General features: G+C 38.9%; 1 protein-coding gene across 3 annotated transcripts; it reads right to left on the bottom strand.

Moving 5' to 3' along the window:
• Nucleotides 1–8,578: 8,578 nt before the first annotated feature.
• On the bottom strand, nucleotides 8,579–11,518 carry LOC145030429 (protein CHUP1, chloroplastic-like). Of its 3 annotated transcripts, none has more exons than XM_078978801.1 (5): nucleotides 11,371–11,518; nucleotides 10,966–11,258; nucleotides 10,799–10,884; nucleotides 9,783–10,484; nucleotides 8,579–9,637 (listed from the first exon to the last, which is right to left on the bottom strand). In XM_078978801.1, exons 2-5 carry the CDS (start codon nucleotides 11,111–11,113, stop codon nucleotides 8,813–8,815), a joined length of 1,761 nt encoding a protein of 586 aa, XP_078834927.1. In that variant the 5' UTR covers nucleotides 11,114–11,258; nucleotides 11,371–11,518; the 3' UTR covers nucleotides 8,579–8,812. The 3 variants fall into 3 exon arrangements, with proteins under 3 accessions (XP_078834927.1, XP_078834928.1, XP_078834934.1); XM_078978802.1 differs by having other exon boundaries at nucleotides 9,783–10,475; XM_078978808.1 differs by having other exon boundaries at nucleotides 10,799–10,872.
• Nucleotides 11,519–11,536: the final 18 nt, after the last annotated feature.

Here is an 11,536-nt window from a genome sequence, read left to right as displayed (position 1 = left end):
GAAATAAATCCATATTCCTAGTTCGCTTAAACTAATGCTCTGATACCAACTGTGACATCCCCATTTTCACGGCCAGAAAAGACCGATTTTTGTCTATGCTTTATAAAAATCAGAGTTCTTCTTTTAATAAAAATGTTACGGAATTTGTTCCCAGAAAAACATGGTAAATACGTTATTAAAACATTTTCGAAGAAACGTACTTTATTCGTTTTAAAACGTTTGGGATGTCATCGTCAATACAGGAACATAAGCATAAACAGAACTTACATTTATTTACACTAGTGATCTACAGCTCTTTAAATCTCTCAGTGTAAAGTGATTTCGTATCAACACTTGTGATATAAATAAACTGAGTGGGTCAGGTTGGGAAACCTGGTGAGTACATAGGGTTTTCAACCCACAATAAAATCCGTAACTTTCACATACGACCTCCATTTTTTATGTTCTTTATATCCACGCGTAGGTAAAGGAAAATATCTACAACTTTCATTTTGACTCCGTCGGCTAATTCTCGACCGATCTTAAATTTAACAGTACGAGACGTTTAGACTGTTAAATGACCGCGAAGAATTCGTAACTCCTTCATACGGACTCCGTTTTCATATGTCTTTTTACCTTTGAGTTCCTATTAATGAGATCTTCAACTCTCATTTAGGTCACATAAGCCAAAAACCGCTCGAACTAAAATTCGAGTTTCGGGCTGTACACTGCTAAGCCGAATCTTAGAAAAATCATAACTTCTTCATACGAAGTCAGATTTGGGCGTTCTTTTTATGGATTTTCTCGGTTTAACATATTCTACAACTTTCTTTTATATCACTAAGGCTAAATCTCGCTCTATCGTAAATTCACTTTTACGCTTCCCGGTGCCGTGCCGGTTCCGTCGCGAAACTTCGACACGTCATAACTTCTTCGTTATAACTCGGATTTCGGCGTTCTTTATATGTACGGACACCTTGTGACATATACTACAACTTGGTTCAAATTATTTATTCTAAATAATATTTTGTCAAAAAGTCATTTTCGATCCCTATTATCTCTAAATTGACTAGTCCGGATCTACGGGCGTTACAGACCACCACCACCACCATTTGGAAATGTTGGTTCGTTATTAGGCTAGAAACACTAATTAGGGTTTGGAAAACCCTAATTTTGGGTTTGTTAGTTTGGATTTTATCGGGACCTACGGTTGGACTGATAGAGTGATATTGTGAATTATACTCAACTTCATTGTGTGAATGGCCTAGTGGAGTGATGGACTTAATGGGTTAAGTCATTGCTGGGTTAAGTGAGAACACTTAACCCTAAACGTCATTTCATGTGAAAACCCTAACTTTGTTTGGGCCTCGAGGTGGGCCTTTCTATTGGGCCTTGATGATTGAGTTATTGATAGGTCATCCAAGAACAATGAAGTGGACTAGAATATGTAGATGGGCTTTAGGGTAAGGCCCAAATGAGGGTATGGTCTTAGATCCTAATGAGGTTAATTATGGGTTTGGCTCAGTGTTAGAGGCCGGAGTCCGAAGTACAGCAACAACATTTGGAGGATCTGTCCGCCATTTGAGGTGGGTCTTCTCACTATACTTACATGTGTGCTAATTTATGTGTGACCGGAGGGTCTTAGTACATTATAGACCAGAGGGTCTCAGTACATTGTAGATCGGAGGGTCTTAGTACATTATTGACTGGAGGGTTTTATTTATTTATAATATGATATGTGTTATTGTGCATATTGTCTTTGTGACTTATGTTGTTATAGTATTCTATGTATATGTTGATCTATGTGCTTATACTGCGATATGTGATATCATGCATTATGTCGTGTGATTTATGCTATATATATTATCATGTGCTTTGTTGAGATGGGACCAGAGGGTCCACCCGAGTTGTGGGACCGAAGGGTTCCACTGAGACACATTGACCGGAGGTCTTATTCGAGATATAGCCATGAGAGGCTAATAAAATGTGTGTGGTATTTCGGGTACTCACTAAGTTTCGTGCTTACCGTGTTATGTGTTATGTGTTTCAGGTACTTCTAGGGATCACGGGAAGGCGCCAGCTTGATTGTACACACGAGAGGGAGTTATGTATTATGTGTTATGTGTTTCAGGTACTTAATAATTTGACATTATTGGTATTTTGTGATATGTGTTGATGAGATTTATGTGATTTTAAAATGAAAATTTTGTTTGAAAATTTAACGGTGTTACGCAAAACCACAAAATCCATAAAAGCCCACTAATGACCCAATTTTCCAAATTGGGCATAACCCCCATAGGGACTTATCTTAAGCCCAATAATTCACTTAATCCATCAGATGACCACGGATAGCCCAAAAGGCCCAAAGTACAAAGCCCAAAAACTCCACGAAGTTCAAGCCCATTAGGCCTAAAAACACACTCCTAAATCCAACAAGTCAAACCCTAAACGAGACCATTTCTACAAAAGTCCTTAGACATAAACGAGCCCAAAAATATACATAAGCCCAACCCATAAACAAAACCCCTCAACTTCAAAGACAGAAAGCAGCCCAAAACGCACAGATCCACGAACATGGGGTGTACGCTCAACTTACGTTGGGTGTACTCAAGGGAATCCGGATCGCGACCAAAAGGAGGTACACTGGGCGTACCTCTAGTTACGCGGGTCATAACCGTAGATTTCCAAAACTCATTTTATGGCTTAACCACTTAAGCACTTTACCCCAAAGCTTCAAGGAACCTCAAAATAAAACTCCTAATGCATAAAGTCAGCACCTTTATGCATTTGCATGACTCAAAGGGACCCAAAGACCATCTTAACCTATTAATACCCAACTTAATCCATCTAGAACATGCATGAATGATTTTTAACCTTAAAGGTGTCAACTTTATGAACTTGTATCCTCATAAATGCTAGGAGTAGCAACTCCAAGCTCCTAAAGTGGTGTCCAACCACTCGATCTTACCTATGACGTCAAATGTAACATCCCAAAGTCAAAATCAAGAGTTCAGGGGGTAAAGTGTAAGTTTGGAAAAGAGGGACTCGGCGAGTAGGAGCTGCAACTCGTCACGTCTAAGCGTGTGTCGGACACATGTTATGTGACCGGACTCGTCGAGTCGGAGGCTGGACTCGACGAGTCCGTCCTGGAATGAGAAACCCTAATTCCTGGGGTTTGCACCCTATTTAAAGAATGATATGCCTTCATTTCAGCCTCTATCTTCCCTGAGTGTTCCAGAGAAACCCTAAATCTTGAGAGACTCCATTGTTGAGAAGATTGAAGCTTGGAAGAAGAAATTGGTGAAGAGAAGTTGGAGGAATTTGAGGATAGCATCAAGAGAGCTTGTGGATCTGAAGTCTACATCAGTTTAGACTCATCTCTAAGGTAAGAGGACCTTACCTTAAGCTATTTCCTTGTTATTTCATCCATGGTGTGTGATTTGGGGTTCTTTAGCATAATTGAGATCTATTTCGGGTATAGAGACTAGATATGAGGTTGCAACTTCAGATCTAGGTTGGTTTGGAGCCATGTGATCAGAAAGTGATAGCTTTGGGGCTTGATTGAGAGTGTCCTTGCCTTAAACCTTCATTTTAGCTTGATTAGAGCTTGTTGAGCCTTGCATGCACGTAAAGTTGGAAACTTTACGTGTGAATCTGGCCCTAGGAGTCCAAATCTATGTATTGGAAGCAATGAAATGGCCTGTGATCGTCTGAATGAAGATATTACGTATGGCCTCGGCGAGTCTGGGAGATGACTCGACGAGTCGGGCTACATATCAGTCTTGACTCGCATAGTAACTCGACGAGTCAAATGGGTGGACTCGGCGAGTTGTATGAAGATGGGCAGGAACTCGACGAGTTGTATGAAGATGGGCAGGAACTCGACGAGTTTGAAGAACAACTCAGCAAGTCTGTTGAATATTGTCTTGGACTCGGGGATTCCGTTCTTTGACTCAACGAGTCTGGTAGTGAAGTCCTAACCTCTTTGGTTGAGCTGTGAATCAGTGAGTCGGGGGATGACTTGGTGAGTGGAGCAGGAAGGGACTCGAAGTTGTGGGACTTGACGAGTCTTGGGGCGACTCAGCGAGTTGAGTCGTGGCCTGGGAGTTTCTGAGCATAGGAACTTGACGAGTCAACGGGTTGACTCGGTGAGTAGGATCAACCAGGAAGGTTGACTTTGACTGAGGACTTTGACTTGGACCAAGGGTTGACAAGTTTGACTTCCAAAGGGTATTTTGGTAATCATTGGTATTTATTGGTTTTGGTTATTTGGTAATGATCAGTGGTGGAGTTCGTGCTGGTGGTCGGAGCAGCGTGGTCTTATTTCTTCAAGTCGGCAGTTGCAGGTGAGTTATCCTCACTATATTGACAGGGTCAAAGGCAACAAGGTCGGCCCTTTCCGGGTAGTTGTTTGCTATGTTATTGCTTTGCTATGTCTGCATCTTGGTAGTTAGGATGGTATATGTTAGAGACCTGGTTAAGGTCGGTATCCGGTATATAGGATGATGCCATGCTAGTGACCGGTTAGGTCGGTTTCTTGGTTAGGATGTTGTTATGTTATGTGATCTGCTAGGTTGGTTGATTAGTTGTGAATTGCTATATGATTATATGTTTATGTGCACATGGTTGTTGGATTGGGGTTGGGTTAAGGCGGGTCCTACTTTGTGCTGTAGGCCGACATACCTAGGGTGGATCGGCTAGCCCGAAGGCCCGGCGAGCGGTCCAGATAGGCTGAAGGCCCCAAGAGGGCGGACCAGGCGTGTCGAGGCTCGGAGAGAGTGGACTAGACAGACTGAAGGCCTGGTGCGGGCAGACCAGTCATATTGTAGACTCGAAGAGAGAGTGTGGACCGAGTGGACTGAAGGCCTGGTGCAGGCGGACCAGTCACACTGTAGACTCGATATGAATGGTTGTTCTGTTTATCATATGATATGTTATGGTATTGTGGTTGGTATTTTAGGGGTAACTCACTAAGCTTTCAGGCTTACTGTTCTAGTGTATTGTTTCAGGTACTTCAGGAGACCGTGGCAAGGCGAAGGCGTGATCGTACCGCTCCTCATTTTTTTATAACTTATGTGATATGCTTCTGGGAAATACTCTGATGTTTAAACTATTTTGAAAACAAATGTATGAACTTAATGGTTTTGAATGAATTAAAATGTTTTAATTTGGCTCGAATTTTATGGTCGTTACATCAAAATGGGACCAAAACCCACATGATCTTAGATATCGACTTCTAATGGGCAAGGTTATAACTTTTAACCTTCTATGAGCTGAAAATGTAGCAAAGAGTCCAGATCCACAAGCCTTTCCCTTGATTCACCACCTTGCACAAAGCTTCCACACTTGAATACATACAAAAACCCACCAAAGATGCACATAAAATGGCTCACAACACTCTAGGATGAGGCTACAGCTCGATATTAGGATTTATGACAATGGATGATGAAAGAGAGGCTCACGCCTGGGACTTAAGGTGTTTAAATAGCAAGCCAACTCTAAAAATTAGGGTTTTGGGACTCAGTACATTACGTTGGGCGTACAACTTTGAACATTCGAGTCCATTTCCAACTTTACGCTGGACGTACTCAACCAAACACATGCATGCATCCTTGCATGCATGGAACTGCCTTGCAAATTATTTCCATTAGGGACCCAATCTGCCAATATCTTCAAAATATCATAACTCCCTCGTTCTAGGTCCGTTTCCAACGAACCTTACATCCACGAAAAGGTGGCAAGAAACCCTACGCTCCTACAACACACCCGGACCTTAAAACTCCTGAATAAAACCCAAAATCCATTAAAGATCGAAAATCCTAGTAACGATTCTACCCTTGGCCTCCGAAGACACAATAGAACACTTGGAACACTTATATTATGACACCCACATCCAAATGAGGCAAAATCCTTCCTTTCCCAAGGCCATAAACCTTATGAACTCTGATGATTAGGTCGCAGCCCCGAACAACAAAGCAAATCCAGAATCGAGCGTTACAGATATTTAGGGGAACTCATAAGTTTTGTGCTTAAAGCTGTGGATTAAATATTTTACAAGTACTTATCAGATTGTGAAGGTGGATTATACACATACATCAGCAGATTTGTGATTGAGATTCCACATTGTTTTCTTATAAACTCTAATTTATGAATAAGGGTTTATGAACAATTGGGTTGCCCTAAATGTAATTTTGTTAAACGAATGTTACAATTGTGAGGTCTACTTCCATCTCGGCTCCAACAAGGAAGGGAAGAGTTTTGGCAAGCTAGGAAAAAGATAGGAGGTGGGTTGTTGAGCGAGAGATAAGTGAATGAGAATGAGAGACTCTCTCTCATTTACAAGAATTTCCCAAGTTGGATCGTCGAGCTCGGCATGCAAAGCTCAAGGTTGGTGTTTGTTGACCCATAGCTAGAGTTAGCAATATGTCAACTTGGATTGGGTTCGAGTTCAACCCATTTATTAAGTGGTTGAAGATTTCAACCTAACCCAACATGTTTATCTAAATGGATTGATATTTCCAACTCAATCCAACCTTTCAGATAAATGGTTGTTGTTGAGTTAACTTGTTTATATAGTTCCTAACACCACCTATTAAATTAATTAGTTAAACTTGGATTAACCTACTCAAAATGAAAAAGTAAATAAATTAACTAAATATTACACCATTTAATTAGTTTGAAACTTAAATAAAATTTCAAAGTACGACAAACGCATAATCCTAATTCACAAATACAAATAAATTACTCAAATAACATTAGATATTTTTAATTTCAAAATGATTTGGAAAGTGGCTAGTGTTGTCGGCACCAAAAAAATATTTGAATTAGGATTATATTTTTTAAATATAAATAAGAATACAACATCGTAATTTTTGAATTAATACTCAATCAGCCAATCAAGCCAATCAAGACATGATATTTAAATAATTATTAAATTAAATAAGGAAAATGTCGAATGTGTATGTCTACCTAGTCACACCCACATTTGCAATTAAAATACATTATAAACAAAACCCACTTGCATATCGTGAGAAATACCTTCGAGAATTGAAGAGGAACAACAAGAGAATTCATCAAATAGCAAAACTCAACTCAGATTTCGGTAATGGAAACGTGTATTTGAAGGAGAATTTTATTTAAAAAAAAAAAAAACATGATTATGTATCTTTCGTTATGGTAACTATCATTTTTATAGTACCTCCACCTCACCTCCTCCTCATGCTTGTACCCGGTGGTCCTATTTTGCAGATCACAAAAAATGGAAGAATAGAAGATCACTGTTCTTAACGATCCAACAAATTACATAAAATTACAAGCAAAATCGACTAGTTTTGAAGGGGCTTTTTGTTGGATCGTTGAGGGAAGTTACCTCCAATTAAGTCGATGTTGATGGTCGTCGGTAGTTTTGGGTTGCTTCCCAGAAATTCCTCTTCTTTGTTTAGCCATTCCATTTCAATATGTTACTTCATCGTTCTCAAATCCTTTCCTTTTCGCTCTCATTCCGCACAAACAAATCATCTGAAATCCTAACTCCACTAGAACCATCATCATCTTCGTTTATCTTCAACTGTTGCTCTGAAATGTCAAAAAACCCCTATATTCTTTTATTTAACATTCATTCGAACAGTTTCAATAACTTATTACATGCCCTTACATCACACAACTTCCATTGCAAATCCAGACTTGATTCATTCGCAACCTCACATTTCTCAGCTGCGACAGATTTGCTCCATCGCAGTTCAGGTACAGCTCCCGACAATGAAGCACTGGCATGGCCTCTCGTCCGACAATTCATAAGAGAAAAAGAAGGGCGAAAGAAAGTGAATAAGTTGAGATTTTTAGTGAATGTCGATCGATTTTTAAGAGAAGATAGGTAATTGGAGTTCACCGGGATGAACATACATTGTTTGGAAGAAGACCTAATTTTATTGTAGGTCTCGTAACATTGCATAGGTGGCATTGACAAAATAAAATATTTATTTAATAAATACCAAATAAGCAAAAGAAAATCGGTTGATGCCTTCACAACTCTTAAAATGTTATAATTGATAACAAATATGCAAGTTCACTAACCTATTGTGCAGAAAAAATAACTTTGATGACCAAATTGGACAAACGTGATAAATTCGTTGGGCTAATATAACATTTTTTTAATTAAATATATTATAAATAATTGAATTGGTAGATTGAAAAATTATTGATGATTTTTACCCAAACTAACTTATTTAATAAATGGGTTAAACGAATTAACCCATTTAATTAAATGGATCGAAAATACTAACCTCATCTTCTAACTTTAGGTTGGTTCAGTTAGATTGACGGGTTGGATTGAGTTTTGCCAGCCAATTCTACCCATAGCCTTATAATAAATAATACCCATAATAAACAACCGATTGTATTCATAATTTAATCCTAAACATTATCTATCTTCTAGTAATACTTGTGTTGGGCTGAAAATTATTTTAAAGATTGCGTCTTTTGGGCTCGACAGATTATGTTACTTTGTATTCCGATTTGGGCCTGTCCAGCCGTGAACCTTTTATGTTTTGTATATAAGTTTATGCTTGCAACCCATTCTTTATTGTTAGCCCAAAACCAGTTTGATTATAGTCTTCCGCTATATACAAATTCCACTGTATGATACATTCCCCAACAAAACGAAGAACAAAAAGTCATAAACACCATTGACATCAAACTGGTGGTTTTCCTAGGGTTATTTTAAATATAAAACAAGCTTAAGTTTAAGAGGGTGATTTCTAGTTTCTATGTTGTAAACATATAAAATCAGCTATTGGATTTCTAACTAAGCTAGCTATAAACAAGAAAGAATGGATCAAAACGAACTAAACTGTGCAGATCTTCGGTGAAATCTGGTCGGATTCGAGTCTCTCAAAACTTCTGCATATTTCACCAGCTCGGATCTTTTACCATCCGACGAAGAAGGTGTATCCGAGGAATCACCACCGGCACCACCAATCCCTTCGCCTTCTGCAATGGAATCAATCCGTCTATCGCTACACATCCACCCCCCAACGTCACTATGCCTATTAATCGACTTTTGAGAATCCACAGAGTGTTTAAAAGAACTCCCTAAATGGCCAAAAGACGAATCGCTATAAGAATTCATATCTTCTACTGACGAATTTCTACTATGACTGACATGGCGGTTGTGGTGGTGAGGGTGGGGGAGGTGATTAGGGCTATGGCTGTCTTTTCCTCTTAAGAGCTTCATGAGCTTTCCGAAGAACCTATTGTGGGTCTTACGAGAAGATGAATCATCGATTAGAGATTCATCGAGGTCGCCGGAATCCGTGAGGATAGAAGCTTGAGAACTGGACCATTGATCGGAATCCAGTTCTGGAACGAGAATGTTTATGCCATTATCGCCAATTCCTTCTTTGTTAGCGTATTCGAGGATGAGCTGTTTAGCTTTTTCTTCCGATTTAGGGCTCAATGTTTTACTAAGATCTCGAGCCATCGTTTTACCTGGACCCGGTTGATGATTTCTAAGTTCGTGCCTTAGGCAAGCGTTAATCCATCTAAGATAGACCAGTTCTTCCACATCGCCACATCTGTCGGCTTGAAGTTGCTCGATTTCTTTGCTTAAATCTTCGTTTTGTTGCTTCAAACGCTCGCGTTCTTGTTTAAGCCTCTCCGTCTGCAAAAAATGAAATAAGAGAAACACATGAAAAACGGGACAAACAGAACAAATTGTTGATTCGTCATCCATTCATGTTTGTTAGAACGCAATATGCATCTTGTGTGGTTTGTGTTTTGAAGAAGAAAATGGATAAATATCTTACTTCTTCGTCTTCTAAGACAGCTGTCGCGAGTATCTGAACATTCTCCAATCTTTCAGCCAACTCCGATTTTTCAATCTGCAAACTATAATTCGACTTCCTCAATTCCTCAGCTTCATCTTCCAAATCCTTCAATTTACAGAGCTTTAATTGAACATCTGGATCAATCCCAACAACACCTTCGTGTTCATCGTCCTGCATTTTTTCAACTCGTTGTTGCAGATTCAAGATTCGTTCCTTATTCTGTGCGGTTTCCACTCGAAGTTTACTCTTCAGAACTTTAATTTTCGCTTTTGCTGCTTCAAGATCCGCTAAAACCTTCCTATAATCCGCCATTTGTGCCTCTAATCTTTTGTTTTCAGTTTGTAAGGACTCGATCTTAAGATTAAAAAGCTTAGCCTCCATGGTGTTTAGTTTAAGGCGATTTTGAAGCTCCATGACTGCAGTTTCTTGTTCTTTGAGACCGTAGTATTCGAGTAATTGAATCTCGAGATTCTTCTCTCGTTCTTTTAGGGTTTTGACCATGTTTCGAAGGTTTTTGATTTCTTGCTCGTTGTTGTCTTTTATGACACGTGGATTTGGAAGCTCGGTGTTGGTTTTCATGGAAGTTGTATCAAATTCTTTCACGAGATCGATGAATTCAGGTAGAAGATATGTGTCTTTCTGGGGATTCAACCCGGAATCATGCAACTCATCCTGCAAAATCTGAAGTCAAACTTATTATTATCGAGATCAAAATTACTATCAGTTATCTTACAAATCGAAACCCAACCATTATCAGTTTAATGAATTTGTAAGGGAATTTTATAGAATCATCAATGTTGTCTTCAAATCTCAAGAATCATATTGAACTTGGAATTGAGAATTGAACACTTTGACCACAAAAAGTCAAAATTGTCTACTATTTTTCTTCAACGAAGTTAGAACAAAAGGTTACAAGAGGGGTTTAATGAATCAAAAAACATAAAAAATCAGAAAGATCTGAAATTAGATCATATGAGTACAATAAAGAATCTTACATGCTTATCCGTAGTTGCTAAAGGATCAAAATGGCGTGTATGTGATGCATGACGCCCAATAGTTTTTGAACCCCCTGATTCGTTTCCTGAAATCACCTGGTTATTACGATCTAAAACACATATATGTTCATCAAAAACATGAATCAAATAAATTTTCACACACAAACCTGGAGATTTAGAAGGATCAGATGGAGATTTTGAGGGTTTGATCCTTTTGTTTCTGATAAAAGTAAAAAGCATCCCGCCAAGAGAAAAAGCTACAGCAAGCCCAATTTTCAAAAAATCAGGGTTTATTTCTCTAGTTCCCCTCCCCATTTTCAAATTCAAATTCAAATTCAGTTCAAAATCAAATCCTTAATCCTCGTTACATCTTCAAAGAAAAACAGAGCATGACCCATATGAAGAAAACTCAACTCCTTCACTTATCGTCGGTTTTTTCTTCTTCTGCCATCTACTTGACCTAAAACATGATTAGGACATCAACCCAAGAGAGAAAACGAAGGGATTAAGAAAACCCGTGATTGGTTTTCCAGTTAAATGGTTGATTCGAGAGAAAAGAAGGAAGAACTTACGGGCGGAGAACTGATTCTCAAGAAAATATGCTTAACTTCTAAAACCGGAATTAATGTGTGGGATTTAGGAGAAGAATTGAAGTGGTTTTGTGGATTTTGTTAGTTCTGAATTTGGTGTTTGCGAAGCGAATAACGTGTTTGTCTTTGATGCCTTTTAGTTTTGGTT

The sequence above is a fragment of the Lactuca saligna genome, chromosome 1 (assembly GCF_052625555.1).
Source record: "Lactuca saligna cultivar CGN05327 chromosome 1, ASM5262555v1, whole genome shotgun sequence".
Classification (NCBI taxonomy): Eukaryota; Viridiplantae; Streptophyta; class Magnoliopsida; order Asterales; family Asteraceae; genus Lactuca; species Lactuca saligna.
Note: the sequence above shows the minus strand (reverse complement) of the source record. Positions and strands in the feature narration are given on the sequence as shown.

Bases quoted from the DNA above. Each gene is read 5' to 3' on its own strand.
- LOC145030429 (XM_078978801.1), bottom strand. From the start codon at position 11,113: ATGGGGAGGGGAACTAGAGAAATAAACCCTGATTTTTTGAAAATTGGG. The intron at 10,485-10,798 runs GTAAGATTCTTT...GTTTGACTTCAG, and splicing joins TAGCAACTACGGATAAGCAT to ATTTTGCAGGATGAGTTGCA. The intron at 9,638-9,782 runs GTAAGATATTTA...CATTTTTTGCAG, and splicing joins CTGTCTTAGAAGACGAAGAA to ACGGAGAGGCTTAAACAAGA.